The sequence below is a fragment of the Nannospalax galili genome, unplaced genomic scaffold (assembly GCF_000622305.1).
Source record: "Nannospalax galili isolate Female #2095 unplaced genomic scaffold, S.galili_v1.0 scaffold127, whole genome shotgun sequence".
In the NCBI taxonomy this organism is placed as follows: domain Eukaryota; kingdom Metazoa; phylum Chordata; class Mammalia; order Rodentia; family Spalacidae; genus Nannospalax; species Nannospalax galili.
The window spans coordinates 5,639,203-5,657,181 of NW_008360326.1; the positions used below are offsets into that span (position 1 = coordinate 5,639,203).

The following is a 17,979-nucleotide window of genomic DNA, read 5'->3' on the forward strand; positions in this document are numbered from 1 at the left end:
ATATAAAACATACACATCAATGTAAACATGTACATATACATACTATTACAGTTTTGTGCCAGGCACCAGCTAGGTGCGAGAGAAACAGAGCCATAAGAACACATGCTCTGCCTCTCAGGAAGCCTCAATCTAACTGGAAAGACAGTCAAAATCCAATCCTTGGAAACGACACAGTGGTCCCAGTAAGGTATAGCCATAGGCCAGGGGTGCCAGTCCTAATAGCTAACTGTGGAACTGCCAGGAAAGGACTCAGAGGGAGTAACAATGTCAACTGGGTTTCAAAAGGTGATTTTTTCCAGAGGAAGAGGTGGGGAAGGGTGTCCCAGTGGCCTGGAGTTGTGTTCTTGGAATGCTAGGAGATGCGGGGATGGAGTAGGCAACCCTCTAGAGATGTAAAGCCAGGTAGGAACAAGGTGTAAGTTGTCCCTGGCAGCCTGAAGATGAGAGAGTATGAAATTGTGTTGGATAGTAGTCTCCTCCATTATGAACTCAGCTCTTGCTATCCTTAGGTCCTACATTATGTGGAGAAACCCAGCACCTTTATTAGTGACATCATCAACTGTGGCATCTACCTCTTCTCCCCAGAAGCCCTGAAGCCTCTTCGGGATGTTTTCCAGCGTAATCAGCAGGATGGGCAACTGTGAGGCAGGCTCCATGACCCTGTAACCCTGAGCACCCCAGTCACAGACCGTTGGCCCCTGATGGGCTCTGTAGGCCCCATGTCACCCAGCTCACCCCCTTCCTCCCTTTGCCCTTTCCCACAGTCATCTCTGGCCAGCCTCCCTAAGTCCCTCCCTTTCTAACCTCATTCTGTCCCTCTTCCTTATGCATCCCAGCTCCTTGTCTGTCACTGCCTGCCCATTCCCCTTCTGGTCCATTTCTCTCCAGCCCTGGGTGTCCCAGAGATGTCTTTAGGAACAGACGGTAGCACACACTTGGGTGCACATGTGCTCAAGTACAGGCAGGCAGAGAGTCAGTCAGTCAGTCTGTCTGTCTGTCTGTCTCTCTCTCTCGCTCTCTTGCTCTCTCGCTCTCTCTCTCTCTCTCTCAGGCTGCCCAGAACCCTGATTGCCCCTCCTAAGCCTGAAAGCTCTTCCCTTCCCACCTAGCTCCCATCTCATGCCTCATTCATTTGCTGGCAACCATTTCTCACCCTACCATGTCTCTACATCTCTCCTGGCCTCTCTGTCTCTGTTTCTGCTGAGCTGGCATCTCCCCCCCACCCCCCTTTCTCTGTGACTGTCTCTGCCCTCACCAGCTGCCTTGCTCTGGGGTGAGTCTGTGTTTCATTCCATCCAGTGAGGGAGGGTGAATGGAGGGGTCATGTGAGGAGGGTGGGCAAGGGGCAGGGATGGGAAGATCAGGGTCTAGGCCTGGGGCTCCCCTATAAGAGCAGCCAGTCCAGGGTGGTAGGAGAGTTGCCTGGAATGTGAGCTGCCCTTTATAGAGAGGACTCAAGCTAGAGAAGGTCTTGGAGAGGTATCGAAAGCCCCTCCAGTTCCTTCCTGGAGAGACCCCACTTTCAGGTCCAGGTAGGGAACTGATGTCTCCTCCTTCCTTTGCCAGGGAGGAATCTCCAGGCTCATGGCCTGGGGCAGGGACCATCCGCCTGGAGCAAGATGTGTTCTCAGCCCTTGCTGGGCAAGGCCAAATCTATGTGCACCTCACTGATGGTATCTGGAGCCAGATCAAGTCTGCAGGGTATGCAGGGGCTGGGAAAGGGTCTGTGACTAATGTGAGGCCCCGAGTGCATGATCATTGAGATTTGGGCCCTGCTGACCCCTGAGCCCCTTACCCACCTTTTGACCCCCAGCTCAGCCCTCTATGCCTCCCGTCTCTATCTGGGTCGATACCAGATCACTCACCCAGAACGGCTAGCCAAGCACACTCCAGGGGGTCCACGAATCCGAGGTACTCATCCCATCCAAGATTACCCTTTTACCCTCACTGCCTTTGGAGCCTAAACTCTTGACCTCAGGTGAAGAGGTGTAGGCTTAGTCCCTGCCCCTCCCTATCCACATGTGTTTTGGGATATCTGCCCCCAGGTTGTTTCTTCTGCTTCTAGGAAATGTTTACATCCACCCAACTGCTAAAGTGGCCCCATCAGCTGTGGTAAGCTGTGGTCTCTACCTCAGGAGAGGCTGACAGGGTGGGTAGGGGTGCCCAGAGACTGCCTAAGTTCAAGGTGCTGTTCCATCTCCCTGCTTTGTTATAATCTGTTGTTACCTTCAAGTACCCCCAGTTCCCTCACTCTCATGATAATGGTGTTCCTTTTCACAGCTGGGCCCCAATGTCTCCATTGGGAAGGGGGTGACTGTAGGTGAGGGGGTGCGGCTACGAGAGAGCATTGTCCTCCACGGAGCCACACTGCAGGTAGGCGCCAGGCACATGGCACTGTATGATACCCAAAAGGCTGAGGTCCGGGAGGGCCCAGGTATGCCTCCTAGAGCAAGAAGGTTGAGCCCCTAGGCTCTGCAGCTTGCTTCTACACCCTCCTGTTCCTGCTCCCTACCCCACTTACCTCGAACCATCCTATTTGGCAGGAGCATACCTGTGTTCTACACAGCATCGTGGGCTGGGGGAGCACTGTGGGGCGCTGGGCCCGTGTAGAAGGGACCCCAAATGACCCCAACCCCAACGACCCTCGAGCTCGCATGGACAGTGAGAGTCTCTTCAAGGATGGAAAGCTACTTCCTGCCATCACTATCCTGGGTATGGCTCCTGGGGTTAGGGGAAAGGGCTAGGAAGCTCCACAGGTGGTATTTGGAGGTCTGCAGGGAGCCTGTGTTCTAGTGCAAGTGTGTGAGTATATGTGTTTCTTCCTTTAGCAAACATTTACCAAGTGCCTGCTGGGTGCTAGGCCTGAGTGAGTCACTGGGGGCATGAGGCCAGGGACACAGATGGGCAGGGAGGGATCCTTCTCATTGGCCTCACCAGGGCCCCCAGCTCCCTGCCCCATGACCTCCCATGACCTGCTCCAGGTGGCCTCATCCACCCCCCTGCTCCATCACCTTCCATGACCCCTCCTGATGCCCTCATCATGCTGCAGGCTGCCGTGTCCGGATCCCTGCTGAAGTGCTTATCCTGAACTCGATTGTTCTGCCACACAAGGAGCTGAGCCGCAGCTTCACCAACCAGATCATCCTGTGAGGAGGCTACCAAAACACCCAGGACTCCTGCCTACTCTCCTTTGGTCTGCTGCCTGCTTGGCCAGGTCTATCCAGAAAGGACTCAAGGAAGCCAGACAGAATCTTCCCATGTGGGGAGCCATGTGGGTGGCCAGGGATGCCTGATCTCCCTCCCCATTCCCAAATAAACCCCTGTGAACCTTGGAGCCATCTTGGACTCTGCTTGTGCCTGGGCTAGGGGTGGGGGTGCAAGGGGGGCAGCTGAGGCAGGCCCCCCCACATTAGCATTTAAATTGGAGTCATTGCTGCTGGCTCATGAATAATGAATCCAGAGCCTTGGTAAATCTCCCCCTCCCACTGCCTCAGCCTTCTGCACTAGCTGCTTTGGATGGAGGAAGGCCCTCAGGGTTCCCTGGCCTCCTGGCCCCCCAACCTTTGCCCCTGCTTGGAACCAGGCTTTATAGAATGCTGAGGGAAGGCTGAAAGATTTCAATGGGCATAGTTGCTGGGAGGCACAAACCCAGGCTGAACACCCACCCTGCAGCCTGCTCTCAGCTCCTGCTGAGCCCCAGCCCTGGCCTGTTTAACGCTTTGCCAGCTCCATCTGCTCCCAGCCCGGCTTTGGGGAGGTGGGGATTTTGCACCTACCTGGGAGTCTTCTGGTCTCTGTCTCTGAACTCCCCTGACAGGGGTCCCCAGACTGGAAGAGGCATTGGTCGCCTTTTGGCAACCTCACACTACATCTTTTGGCAGGTCTCAGCCCTGTTCTCCTCACATCTCATGTTTGCCCATGACCCCAATGTGCCCCTCTTGGCACCCCCCTTTTCCCAGCTGTGGGTGCTGAGCTTAGTTGCCAGATGAGCTGGTAATGATCGTAATCTGCTAATTGAGAGGAATCTAATTACCCGAAGAGAATGGGGGGCAGGGTTTGGGTGGGAGAGAGGAGGGGGTCCTGGCAGCGGGCTGGGGTGGCAGGCAGCAGGGTGCTGGGGCCTTGTCAACAGCAGGGTCTGGGACAGAGCCCAGGATGTCACAGCTTCCTAGGCAGGCACTCAGAAAGATATATGGGAGCTGAGCCAAGGCTGACTTGGGGACTGGACTAGATGTGACCTCCCAGGCCCTGAGGGCTTTGAGAGTGCCATGGGAGTTGGCCCAGGGTCTTAGCAACACTGACCTGTAACTGCTTCTCTAAAGCCCCCTTCCAATGCTTCCTCCCATCCTGCCTCCAGCCCATATTTGTCATCTCTGCCACCACCAGTAGGGAGTTGTATACCCACTCATCCCTGGGAGAGAAAAGGGCTGGGAGAGGACTGGCCTGCAAGGCCAGGCTCTGGGTCCCTTTCCTCTCCTCCCCCTATCCTGACCCTTCTGTTCCAAGCGGTTGGCAGAGGCCATGGCAGCTCCATCATAAATATGATAATTTAATTATTTTCTCAGCAAAACACCGTGAAATCCAATAAGTCTGTGTCAGGCCCTGGCCCCCGGGACCCCCCTTCTAGACCCAGTGGGGGTGGAGACATAATGGGGAGAGGCACAGGAAGGGGAAAGGGTCAGCGTTTGAAGGTAGGGGGTTGCAGAAGCCAAGGTCTTCAAAGTCACCCCAGGCTGAAGGGGTCACTTGTGTGCAAGGTATCTAAGGGTGAGGTGATGATGTGCCCAGTCCTCTCCAGCACTCTTCTGTACTGGGAGGAGCTAAAGCCTCATTTATCTGAGGGGGCAGTTCACAGCCCAAGATGCAGATGCACCCGGCCTCAAGAGAAGAGGGGAGCCCCCTTGTCTGCTACCCTGGGATCCTGCACCCTACCTTCCTTGTCCCTGTGGAGGTAGAGGAGTAGGAGGGCACTGGCCTGGAGGTGGGTTTGAGAAGAGAGAAACTGGAGGGAACTGGGGTGGGAAGTGGGGGGGGCAGAGGGAGGGATGCGGGGGAGGGGTGCGTTCCTGCCATTAGTGCTTTTTTCAGTTTCCATAAAAAGATTATTCTGTGAAATCAGTGAGGGGGAGCGGGCCTGGGAAAGGGGGGGGTCTCTGGCACCAAGCTGGATGGGGCGATGGGAGGAGAGATGAGGACAGGGACTGAGTGGAGAAAAATTTGGATGGGCTTCAGGAGTAAGTTAGGTGAGGAGGGCAAGCCAAGAACACTAACTGGGGGTTGTGGAGGGGACAGCTCTTGCTTATCCCATTCCCTTTGCTGGGTTGCCCAGAGCCCCAATCCCACCTCTATCTCAGTCCCCTCCCCTTGGCACTCAGCAGCCATTATGGGGGAGCAGATTGCAGCCCCCTCCCCCTCTCCGGGAAGCAGGCACAGCTGGGGCCCGCCACATCTGCCGCATCAGCACAGAACACAGCTGGGTGTGCCCACAGCCATGCTCCCCAAAACACAAAGCGGGGCAGGGACCAAGGAGAGCCTAGACCCCTGAGATAGACACACTGACACCTCTGCCAACAGACACTCCTCAAAGAGAAGCTACACCCACCAACACACGCTCTCTCTGTGCAGAGACAGGAGAACTGGCAAACACGCAATTACCCAGCCCCGCCTGCCACCCCCACTTCTCTCCCGAATCCCCCTCTCTTTCCCTTTCTTACCTCTATGGCTGCCTTCTGTCACCAAGACCACCCCTAAACTGTCCCAGGCTAGGTCTGGAGGGGACAGGGAGTCTCATCTGCCCCAAGCACACCCTCCTGGGAGGACAGAGAATGGTAAGGGATACCCCAGGCTCACCCTGGGAAACCACTTCCAAGCTTGTACCCCTCCCCACAAAGAGGGCATGGTGGGGTCTCATGTCAGGGCAATTGACTAGGCACTGTGCTCTCCTGTGTTCCACTGGCCACCTCAAGGAGGCGCTGTGTGCTCTCAGTCTCTCCAACACAACTCCTAGGGCCAGTCTCTGCCAGCCCTGCAATCCTACAGTCTCCTACCCTCCTCAGAACATCCCTTGGCTTAGCTTTGCCACTCCTGGCCATATGTGAGATGTAGAGACTCCATCCATGGAAGGAAAGATCTTCCCAGAACGGATGATCAAGAGTCTCTTCTTTCTTCCTTTCCCATTTAATAGCTCCCGATTAAACCGCCCCTTCACAGATCTCATTTTCCTGCTCATCTCCTTGGCCCAGTGTCTTGCCCTCAACCTTCTCTTCCCTGCCCCCTCCCACCACTCCACACCACCACCACCCCTTAGGAGCTTTAATCCCTCCTGCTGCTGTGCCGCCTTATCTGCTCCCAGCAGCTTTCCCTGCTGCAAAGCCCTCTCCCCCTCCTCTGGATCTTCTCCCTCCTTCCCCCTCTTCCTGCTCTCTGACCAGCACCGCCCTCCTGCCCAACCTCTCTGCCACTCAGGCCCCATTCTGGCTCTGGGCTGACACTAGATGGATGCCCAAGTGCCCTTTGCCCTCTCTCCAGCCCCAGCTTGGAGACTGGGCTGCTCACTGACCCCTACCCTCCCTCTCCCACCTCAGCCCCCTCCACTGGCCCCACAAACTTCCTCAGTTTCTGGCCAGCCAGGATTTGTATCTTCTTTCTCCCCACCCTTTCCTGGTCACCTCCCTAGTAACTTCAGATACCCCTAATCTTGGGCCCCACCCCCGTCATTCCTGGTGAATGACCTCCAGTAGAGAGTGCCCAAATAGGGATGGTTTGGGTACAAGACGGAGGAGTGGGTGCTTCACTAGGATGGCCCAAGGAAGATCCTGTGGGGGTGCAGAGTACTGGCGACAGTGGGGGCAGGGCCTGGTGGTGGGATGCTAACCCTCTTCAGCCGCTTCAACTCACGTCCTGCCTCCCCCCCTTTTGCCCGGACTCTCATTAACAGCTTCTCCTGCCTCGTCCGCAGCATAAATAACCCAGATAAATCAGCCGCCGTCCACCCCCCCCCCCCCCCCCCGCCCCCCCCCCCCCCCTCCCCGGCCTCCTCCTCCACCTCCCCGGCCTCCTCCTCTACCTCCTCGGCCTCCTCCCCCCCCCCCGCCCCTTGGCCTCCACACAGCCCGTTTGTCACTGCTGCTGGCTCACCAGGCCTGGCCCAGCCAACACCCTCCCCGTCCTTGTCCCTTCTGGCCCACATATGTCCCACACTGGCTTCCCCTGCCTCTGGTCAGCACCAGGGCCAGGTTTCTGAGCTGGGGCTGGTGGCTAGAAGGTGCACCTTGGCAGCAGGAGGTATGAGACTCCATCTGGATAATGCTGCCTAGGAGTTCAAGGGTTGTGTAGTTTATGAGTACAGTCAGGAGCCCACAGATGGTAGGAACAAGTAGATGCAGCTTAGCCTGGGGGTCCCAGCACTGTGAAAATAGGCTTCTTGGGAACCCCTTCAAGTTGAATCCTGGGAGATTTCTGGGTCTCCCTTTGGGGCATTTTGCCCAAATAAAACATCCAAGTATTCTCCTTGTATCCCTAGCTAACCATCTTGCCCACCCTGTTGCCCCCTCCCCCTTTGCCCGCATGCCCAACCCTAGCTTCTCTTTATCTCCCAGTCTAGCTGCATTTCTCAGTTTCAGAAAGCCTAATTCACCTTTCAGGGGGTAGAGAATTGGGCTCTGAACAAATCTGGGGAATGGGGACAGTTGGAGAGCAGAGGAGCCCTGGATGGGGTGCCACATCTTGACAGAGAGCAACTCCTCCCCATACACCCAGCTCCAGGGTTCCTAGCAGCCCCACCTCTGTGCTCACAGCTAGCTCAGGTCCTGGACAGCTCCCCTCGGCCCTAGTGCTTCACTAGCAAGGGGCATCTGGTCCCCTGAGATTGGGGAGAGAAGCCAGGAGGGGCTGGGGGAGTTGGGCGCAGGGCTGGGGGTGGGGGTGGGGAAGAAGCTGGGCCGGGCCCCAGGGACCAGCTGGGCAATGAGCCGGGGAAGCAGCCGGGAGGCTAAATGAGGGAGATTATCACCCAACTGCAGCCGGGCAGAGAGGGAGGCAGGCAGGCAGGGAAGCAGGGAGAGGGAGAAGAGGGTACAGGGCCAGAGGCGAAGGGGGTGTGGAAGGATAGGAAGGAGGCCAGAAGGGGCTGGGTAGGAGTGGGTGGTAAAAGCCAAGACATGGGCTGGAAGGATGGGGCCCCCACTGAGCAAAACCAGATTCCTGGAGGTCTAAGAGATTGGATGGTGGGGACTTGGGGACAATTAGAGACAGCTGGCCACCGGGCAATGGTGGGAGTGGGATTGTGTGTGCAACAAACTGAAGCTTCATTCCCAGTAGCCTGGAGTTCTCCCACAGCCCCACATAACCCCCCCTATGCATTTACTACCCAGCCCCTTTCCTTTCAGAAGTGAACGGCTTCCTGCTACCCCGCAGGGGGAAAGAGGGTGTCGTCTGGGCTCCTGATGGAGGTCAGTGTGTGGTAGAAGCAGCGTGACCCTGAGATCTCAGCAGATGCCAGAGAATTCAGGAACAGGAGGCCAGGGCAGTAGCAAGTTCTGGGGAAGGCTTGGGGGCAGCTCCCACTTTCTTGGCAGAGCCCCAGACTGAAGTAACCTTAAAAAAGCAATTAAATCACCTTTTAAAAAAAACAGTAAAGAAAAATCAATATTGGGAGAAAAGGGAAGAGAGAGAGAGAAGGATGGGGAGGAATAGTGGGGTGGGGCGCTTTGGAAAGGTCTGGAAGTCTACTAGGGAGGGGAGAGTGTGGGAGAGGACTGCCAGAACATGGGGTAGAGAGGGGGCTGTCTGTGGTCATCCTTGAGTAGGAACTTAGCAGCTGCTTCCAGGGCCAGCTCCACTTTCTCCTGCTGTGTCCCAGTCAGAAGCATCACCTGAACCTGCCCTCAGGGGGTCTTACCTTCCCAGCTTGGGGAAGGGCTGACCTACACTCATGGGAGGCTTATGGGAAAACCCAGCTGTGGGGCCCTGGAAAGCCACTTTGCTGAAAGGCTGGGGACAACCTACGTAGGGCATCATGCATGCCTAGGTAGGGTTGACCCTCACTGGGGCCTGACCTGGCCTTGCAACCAGGGTGGACTGAGCAGCTCCCTTCCCCCCAGGGGAGCCACCTTTGGGTCCCTCCTTCTAGGATCAGACTGAGACTGCGGGGGCCAGCCTGACGCAGGGGAGTGGTGGCCGTTGGGCAGCGGGTGGACCTCGGGCTCTAATCCCCAGCAGCTGCCGTTTCCCTCAGATCGATTCCCTTCTCACTTTTTTTTTTCAGCTGCTGGTACCGCGGCTTGGATCGATGGAGCCGCTTCCCCCGCCCCTCCGAGCTTCCTCTCCCTGCTGCTCATTAGTGCCCCGATTAATCAGCCCCCCCCCTTTCCCTCCGGGACAAGTACACTTTCACGTGCCCCCCCAGGGGGCAAGTGGCCCATTCTTACTACTCCTCCCAACAGGGGTTATTAAAGTGAGCCAACCCAGGTTTATACCCCTTATGCCTCCTACCTGTGTTGATAATCCATGTGTCTGCTTCCCCCTCCACAAAAGATAGCCTACAGGGCTCCCCTGCCCAGCTCTACCAGGGACAGGACATCCTGGGCATGGTTTTCCTTAGTATAGCAGTCCCACTGGAGCCCCAAGTCATCTTCCCACTCCCTCAGGGTATACCTCCATGGGGCTCCTCCCCTCCCTCCTCTCCACATCCTCTCCCCTGCTTTTGAGCTTCTCTTTGCTCCCTGGCCTAGCTCATCCAGCTCCCCTCCATACTTGGTCATAGCTAAGGGATTTGGAGACCACTATGGAAGTAAAGTGGCCACAGATGTGCAAGTCAGTCAGGGTGGCCTCTATCCCAGTCACATGGGTGCCTGGGACTGGGAATAAGAGCAAAGTCAGTGAAAGGGAGCCAGCCTCCCTCCTGGAGGGGGCAGGAGTATGGTTGGTGTTGAAATCAGCAGCAAAGCTCTAGGGAAAGAAAAATCTTGGAGCAGAGTTGTCTCCCTAGTCTGTCTTGCCTGCCCTCCCTTTCCTCCCTTTCCTTCCCTCTCTCATTCAAACAAGTGGCTCTCTCAAGGAGTTCCTGGAAGCTGTTGTGAATGGGGCAGTGGGATCAGTTGAAGGACAGAGTCATGAGTCAGGGAGGTTAGGAGATGGGGGTCAGAGATTGTTGAACCTTCATGGGGTGTGGTCTAGAAAAGTGGCAAGGAGTAGGCTGAGCACTCTAGGCATAGCACTCTTCCTGGATGGCCTGGGAGTGGGATATCTGGGGACCCCCCCCCGCAAGTGACTAAGGTATAGCAAGAGTTTGGGGAGTGCCCCCAAGCTGGGGATCCCCACTCTGGGCTTGGGGGGGTTCCCTTCCCTGGCTTGGCTCCTGCCGCCCGTACTGCCGGTGAAACGCTGTTGACATGTCCTGAATTATTAAGCATGGGGTGGGCTCGGGAGCACATGCTGAGCGGAGCGGCTGGGGCTGCGCGGTGTGGCGGAGCAGCGCTCGCTCCCTCGCTCCCTCGCTCACTCGCTCGCTCGCAGGGACACACGCAGGGGCTGACAGCTGTGCTGGTGCTGATAAGGGAAGCCACAAGGAGACGATCGAGGAGAGAGACAAGCAGCAGCAGAGGCAGCAGCGGCAGAGGCAGCACCAGGGCTGTGGAGCTGCTGGGAGTGGGAGTGACGCCCCCACCTCAGGCCCCCACCCTGTCCCCAATCTCCTTCTGATTGCCCTGAGTTTAGAAGAGCAGCCGCTGCCACCACCACCACTCCGGAGGGCACCAGGGCTGCTGACCAGGGAGGGACAGTGGCAGTGAGGCTCTGGCCAGTCCCAGCAGCCGGGGACAGATGCCGATCGAGATTGTGTGCAAAATCAAATTTGCTGAGGAGGATGCAAAACCCAAGGAGAAGGAGGCAGGGGATGAGCAGAGTCTCCTGGGGGCTGCTCAGGGGGCAGCAGCCCCTCGGGACCTGGCCACCTTTGCCAGCACCAGCACTCTGCATGGGCTGGGCCGGGCCTGTGGCCCAGGCTCCCATGGACTGCGCAGAACCCTGTGGGCACTGGCCCTACTCACCTCCCTGGCTGCCTTCCTGTACCAGGCAGCTGGCCTGGCGAGGGGCTACCTGACCCGGCCTCACTTGGTAGCCATGGACCCTGCTGCCCCAGCCCCAGTGGCAGGCTTCCCGGCTGTCACCCTCTGCAACATCAACCGTTTCCGGCATTCGGCACTCAGTGATGCTGACATCTTCCACCTGGCCAATCTGACAGGGTTGCCCCCCAAAGACCGGGATGGACACCGTGCAGCTGGCCTGCGCTACCCAGAACCAGACATGGTAGACATCCTCAACCGCACTGGCCACCAGCTTGCTGATATGCTCAAGAGCTGCAACTTCAGTGGGCACCACTGCTCCGCCAGCAACTTCTCTGTGGTAAGTTTTGCCAGCTGGGCCACCTGGCCTGGGGTGGCCACAGGATGGTGTGAAGGTGGAGGGTAGTATGTGAGGGCATCCTCAACAGGGCTTCCCTTCCTTCTGCCACCAGAGGCAGGCCTCATGTCTCCCCCAGTGGTGTTTCCTTCTGGCTCCCTAACCCTGGAGCAGCTAATGCTCAGAGGGGCTTACCCCAATGGCGCCGTTCCTCTTCTGGTCCTGCTGCTGCAGTGCCCAGGGTTGGGGGCCAAGGGTATCCTGGGAAGGAACTCAGGGTCCTGAAGCTGCTCCTCATCCCAAGGCAAGACCAACTGAGCCCCACTTTGCTCGTTTCCCTTTTCTTCTGAGGCTACTGGATTCTTCTTCCTACCAAATAAAGGTGACAGGGAAAGGGGTCCTGGGGCGGGTCCCTGGCTAGGGAGGACTCGGGGCTGCTTTCTGGCCAGCCAGCTGCATGGAAATGGTCTTCCTGTACACTGGGTGCCAGTCTCTTCCGTCTCTGTGTTTCTCGCACACCCCCCTTCACAGCCGTCCTCACACATCCCTCTTTCATGCGCCCCTCGGCCTCTCCCACTTGCCAGTGCCCTCCTCTGGCCCCTTTTCCTGCTGCTCCCTTGCCTGGCTCTGGCTCTCACACTGGGAATCACTCATTCACTCTATGTGCATAACTCACCCTGTGAGCTGGCACACAATCACATACACACTCCTGCTCAGGAACAGTTTCCTGCATACTCCCTCTCACATACACTCAGTGTCCCTGTCACTATACTCACATGCACACCTGCACACCCACCCATCCAGAGAGCTACTCATCTCCATGCCTGAACCCCAGCTTATAGCTGCCAAGAATGGGGTTATGCTGAGGATAGCATGGCAGCCCCTGACACCTCCCCCCAGTCTATTCCAACCACCATTCCCCATTCTCCATTCAGAGACCACTGGCACCACTGGTCCTATGTATGTGAACACAAACACATGTACCCTCACCGGGAGTGGGGTGCTGGCTTTGCCTGTTGTCCCCTGTATACCGCCCACAGCCAGGTGGGGGGGGGCGTGTCTTGGGCATCTTCTGGTCTATCAGGGCTCCATTCACTCATGCTCACAGGCTATCTATTATTCATGGTGTGTGAGACGCCTGACCCCAGTATCCAGTTGACTCCCAGCATTATGTATGTGTCTCTGGTTTCATCCTTGTGACCATTGCCTGGTGCATGTATGAAAATGTGTGGTGTCAAGACAGTACCTGTTCAGGCCCAGCTTCTAGCAGCAATGGGGACTTTCTCTCCTCAGAGGCCAGCTCCCCACCCCCAGGCTCTCTCACTCACTGCCTCAGTGTTACCACGAAACACGCATCAACCAGGTTCGTAGCCCCACCACCATGCCTGCAGTGTCTGGGGCCTCTTGCCATTGGGTTGTGTAGGTGGAGACAGTGGGGGAATTACATGGAAAGAGGATCTGGAGGGAGGAGATTTTACCAGGAGTGGAATCAGGGACTATTAGCCTATGGTCTAGGTATAGACCCTATCTTTTAGGAAAAATCACTGCCTCCCAAAGCCAGACCTGGAAGAATCCCCAGGAAAGAAGTGGGATGTAAAGTGTAAGTATGACCTTTGGAATCCATTGGACTCCTGTCTTAAGTCTCTCTGTGTTGGTGTTGGAGGGGGAGAGCCTAGTCTCAGCAGATGCTGATGGGGCAGAAATCAATGGGGTCTTTGTGTCACTGAGCTAGAGTTTGTCTCAGGCCTGGGTTGGGCGGGCAGGAAAAGGGAAGGGTAATGACACATGTCAGTAGAGTAAGAAATGGAGAGAGCTTAGGAAATGAAGGGAGGGTGATAGAGGATTTGTGCTGGCCACAAGGATAAGAGGTGCCCAGAGAATACAGGGATGATTCCCTTTATCCAGGCCAAGAATTTCTGGAATCCTGGGGAGGACAGGGTAGAGCAAGGGAAGCATTCCATAGGCCCTTGGTACCCTGGGGCTGGAGAAGGAAGCTTGTGGGTCTCAGCAATGGGGCTTTTCCAGGACACCCAGGAGAAGTGGGGCAAAGCAAGCACTAGAGACAGAATCCCTTTTGGGGGTTCCTGTTTCCTATATCTAACCTAGCCTAGACTTGTACCCTCCTGTCCACATCTTGTCCCCCATATGCTGCACATAGTTCCTCCTGGACCTGGCACACTCGACTGAGTCTCAGACAGTTAGGAGCTGGGCTGGGACTCACGGCAATGGGAAAGATGGGTACACTGCCTGGGTGAGACTGGCAAAGAGAAATGAAGACATGAGGCCTCTCGTGAGGACATGAGGTCCATAATCAGCTCTGTGGTGAGGTTGTGGGGGTCTATGATGGGGATTTAGGGGTTTTTTGGTGGGGGAGATGAATACATAAGCCAGTTTGGATGGCACCTGCCCGGGAGTGGGTGGTGAAATGGTCAGTGACTGTGACAGACAGACTTCAGCAAGGGGCTGTTATGTGTTTTCTGTTGCCTTCCCTGTTTCCTCCTTCCCACTCCCCACTCTGCTGTGACCTTTCCTCCGGAATCCAAGTTAATAAATGTCACATTTTCCAGCCTATTTTTACTCTGGGTAATGTGCCCTCCCCCAGTCCCCTAAGCTGCTGCTTTTGCTTCTGATACCACTGCAGTTGCTCTCACCCCCATGCTCCCAAATATCCCTTCGTTTACTCCCAGTCACTCAACATGCAGTTCAGTGTGCCTACTCTGCGTCAGGCTCCTTGCTGGGGTCTATGGGGTCAGCAAATAAGGGAAACCTTAGTCCCCAATCCCTGTCCTCAAGCTGCCTACAGTCTCATGGTAGAACAGGGACAGGGATGCTCAAAAGCTTAAGCAACCATGCAAGAGTTAACCAGCCATGCAGGCAGTGTCATAAGGTGCCAGGATTAATTGCCAGATGAGGTGCATAGGTGGTAAGAGTCCGAGTTCAGAGAGAGAGAGAGAGGCTACTCTGAGCTAAAGAAGGCTGGGAAGGCTTAAGGAATGGGATGGGTTGGCCACAGTTTGGAGAGCAGAGAGGAGAGAAAGAGAGGGTGCTGGGGGTAGGACTCTCTGTCCCTTTCCATCCAGCTTTCCTCTAGTTAAGCACCTAGCTCTTCTCTTTCTCTCTCCCCTCAATAGTCAGCCTCACACCAACCCACTACCACTTCTGCCTCCTTCATCACCCCATGCCCCACCCGACATTGTAGATGGCTCTCCTCCCTGATTCCTACCACTAGCCCCCCAGCTGTGTGTCTGCCCCAGGTCTACCTCCTCCACCGTGGCTCACTTTCAGCCTACCCACTTAGCAGGCGGCAATCGCTTTCTCCTTAGCCTTCATTGCTTTTTCTGTACAATACAAAGGTGGCTCTAAAAGCCAGCAACTCCTCTCAGCAGGGGCCTGTACACCATGTGTGTTCTGGAGCCTAGTGATCATGTGGACTTGAGCCTCAGCTCTAGTCCAGTTGTGTGGGAAAACCAAAGCACTCCCATGAGCATCCATTGTGTATTCATTACATGGGATATAGGGTAGTTGTGAGGATTAAGGAGGTATTCCTAAAGAGTTTAGCACACTGCCTGGCATGCATGCAGTACATACTCTGCAAGTGTCATTTGTCATCAATGCCACCTCAGCTCCTGGCCATCTATTTTTCTTTTTTTGTCTTTTTGAAGCAGGGTCTCCCTGTAGCTCCAGCTGTCCTGGAACTCACTATGTAGACCAGGCTGGCCTTGAACTCACAGAGATCTGCCTGCCTCTGCCTCTCAAGTGCTGGGACTACAGGCTTGCGCTGGCCATCTTTTTAACCTCACTGTTCATCACTTGCTGGTTTCTGATCCCAGCTCTGGCATACCACTGTTCTCCATCCTTTAGTCTTTCCTCCCTGTGACCCTAGGGCCCACACCGTCCTCTGAGATTATAGCCCTCCCAAACAGGCATCTGTGCAACAGTGTGCATACACTCTGTAGGTCAGTGTAGTCAATAAACCTGTGATGATGGCATGTCCCGTATCTGTACTGTTCAACATGGTAGTCACTAGCCACATGTTTCTGTTGAGCATTTGAAATGTGATTAGGCATGCCTGACTAGTGGCTGTTGTCTTGGACAACCTATTGGTGAATGAAGTTCAGATTGCCTGGCTGGGGCAAGGCTGGAATTACTGCTGGGACTAAAGGATATGCTTATGGTGATGGATGCAGGCTGTGATTGCAAATCAAGTTGAGGTCCTATGTTAAGCTGAGGAAGGAGTCAGTGTTTGGGGGTTGGGAGCTTTGGGATTCTTGGAAGTACCATGTGACACCTTTCTTCTGGGGCAGACATGACTTTGGTCTCTTCTCTACCATTTTCCTGTCTGAAAAATCAAGGTAGGAAGGAGGAGGGAATCCCAGGGAGGCAGGAGTAGTAGGCCCCAGCCCCTCTCTCTAGGGCTCCCAGGATCAAGGGTGCAGACATCCCCTGGGAGAGCAGGAGGCCAAGGCCCTGTAGGCTCATCACTGTCTCTGTCCCCTCTTGGCTCTCAGGCTTCCCTCTCCCTCCCAACCCTCCTTCCCCACACGCTGGTGACTGCCGCGACTATTAATCACTCGCCCTGTTCTCTTCCTCTCTACTAATCAGGCACAATTAGACAAGGCCTCTTCCAGCTGGGCAGTCCCCCTCCCTGCTCTCCCCCTCCCCTCACAGCCCTCTCCGCCTACCACCCAGGACAGCTCTGAGGCAAAGGGGACTACATACAAGCCCTCTCCCATTCTGACTGCCCTGGCCCCCAAGTTAGGGCTCCTCAGGAACCCCGTCCTTCTACCCCAGTTTCTTTCTTAGTCCCTGCATTCCCCTGGTGTAGTTGAGCCAGTATTGGCTCTATCTCTGACCCCTGGCCATTGTCTGTGAAAGGGGCTAATCCACACTCCCTTCCCAACTCCAGACCTGCTCTTTGCCCCCTTGGCTCTGGAAGGGAGGGTATTCCTTTTGAGGCTGATTCAGGCCTCTTACCTCCCAGATGAGCTTTATTAACTCTACCTGAATCCACTGTCCAGTCCTCTGATCCTTTGGTCCCATCCTGTTCTGAGGTGTGACCCTTGTGCACATTTAGTGCAACATCTGATTGAGGGTTGGTCCTGTCTAAAGGAGTGGGGTGGGTGGGTGGAAATACGGTAAGGGAAGGGTGAAGTCCCAGGCTTTCACCCTATATGAGGGTGTTGGTAGGTCTTCCATGGTGTCAAAAGAAACTCCAAATCCAACTTATTTCAGTAAAAACTTTCCTGAATCTAACAAGCCCATAGGTTGCCTACAGTTCACATTGCAGACTGCATAGGGTATTGCCCACCTCTTATTTAGCAGTAGCTGCTGCTCCTCAGGGCCTCCTGGAGGGGGCACTCTCAGTCTGGCTGCACTGGCAGTGAAGTTGGTGGAGGAGGTTTGGGTAGTGTGCCTGCAGGGATAGGCCGTGATGGTTACTGTCACTGAAGCTGGTCTTCAAGGGCATTAGGGAGGGTAGTGAGGGACATACCCCACCCAGCCCCACTCAGAAGCCCTGTGGCCTCTTCATTAATCAGGAATCAGCCCTGAGCTGGGCTCATTACCAACTCAGCTTCTCATTGCACTACCGGAAAACGTTGATTAGCATTTGAAGAAATGGCCCCCCATACCTCCTACCCTCCATCTTTCTCCACTCCATGGATGTCCATCTCTGCCCTTGGGCTTCCAGGAGGAACTTGTCCTCTTGTGGTAGACAGCAGGGCTGTCTGGTCCAGGTCTGGGCTAAGGGGCAGAGAGGATCAGAAACCTCTAGGCAGGAGGGTCCAAGGGAGAGCAGTCAGAAGGCCTAGCCCCTAGGCCCTGGAGTCAGCCTGTCTAGCAGGATCAGAGAGGGGCAATTAAAAATGGAGCCCAAGGGTGGTCCCGGAGAGATAGCCACTCTGACGAAGGGGAGGGGACAGCAGCTTCAGGCTGAGGAGATAGCAGCTTTCCTTGCCCTTCTCGGCTCTCCTTTGAGCAGCTAGGCAGAGAAGGTGGGGACAGCTAGCTCTGGCTTGGGAGGGAGGTCTGAGAGTAGAGGGCCTGATCCACCAGGATAATTGTGGTTTTTGTTGTCATTATTTTTGCTTTTGGTAGGTCATGACAGAGACTTAGGGTCTTCAGACCTCCCCCAGTTGCTGTAGGGTGGGCAGGCAGGAAAAGGACAGAGCCTGAGGCTGAGAACAGAAAGGCTCTGATGCTGTGTGTCTTCCAGGAAGGGATATGGGTGCCTGCACTTCCCTTGGCTCCCAGGCTGGGGGTGGAAGGGCTGAAAATCCAATCCACCCCCCAAATATTCACAGTGCCCTTGGGACACCAGCTTTGGATTGGAGGGGGAGCAGTTCCAGAGAGATAGGCATAGGCTGCGGCAGCCGTAGCGGCGAGAGTTCAGAGAGGAGCCACGGGATGATTAAGGGGAAATGGAGGATTGATTTAGGAGGAAAGATTAAAGGAGCTAAATCCGTGGCGCTTGGCTCAGCGGTGACTAAGCGTGGACAGGATAATAGCTTACAAATGTGTGAAAGGTGTAAATACCAAGCAGGGGGAGGGGAGACAGCTCAGGGGACCAGGGAAGCTGGG

General features: G+C 55.6%; 2 protein-coding genes and 1 long non-coding RNA gene across 5 annotated transcripts in view; 2 read left to right on the forward strand and 1 right to left on the reverse strand.

The window, feature by feature from the left end:
• Gmppa (GDP-mannose pyrophosphorylase A) overlaps positions 1-3,334 on the forward strand; it is a 7,363-nt gene extending 4,029 nt beyond the window's left edge. For 2 of the 3 annotated variants that reach the window (XM_008825793.3, XM_029560027.1), the window contains exons 7-13: positions 510-640; positions 1,567-1,701; positions 1,814-1,911; positions 2,066-2,112; positions 2,281-2,373; positions 2,544-2,712; positions 3,050-3,334. In XM_008825793.3, the coding sequence (XP_008824015.1) occupies positions 510-640; positions 1,567-1,701; positions 1,814-1,911; positions 2,066-2,112; positions 2,281-2,373; positions 2,544-2,712; positions 3,050-3,150 (774 nt within the window). In that variant the 3' untranslated portion in view covers positions 3,151-3,334. Of the gene's footprint in view, positions 1-509; positions 641-1,566; positions 1,702-1,813; positions 1,912-2,045; positions 2,113-2,280; positions 2,374-2,543; positions 2,713-3,049 lie in introns of all 3 variants that reach the window. The other variant, XM_029560029.1, reaches the window with a different exon arrangement.
• Positions 1-11,827, reverse strand: part of LOC103727762 — a 14,490-nt gene extending 2,663 nt beyond the window's left edge. The window contains exon 1 of the long non-coding RNA XR_606988.3: positions 11,596-11,827. This is a non-coding gene — a long non-coding RNA (uncharacterized LOC103727762). The remainder of the gene's footprint in view (positions 1-11,595) is intronic.
• The window catches only part of Asic4 (acid sensing ion channel subunit family member 4), a 22,291-nt gene continuing 14,743 nt past the window's right edge, over positions 10,432-17,979 (forward strand). Inside the window, 3 exon segments of the mRNA XM_008825788.3 lie at positions 10,432-10,476; positions 10,479-10,781; positions 10,783-11,403. Of these exon segments, the coding sequence (XP_008824010.2) occupies positions 10,432-10,476; positions 10,479-10,781; positions 10,783-11,403 (969 nt within the window).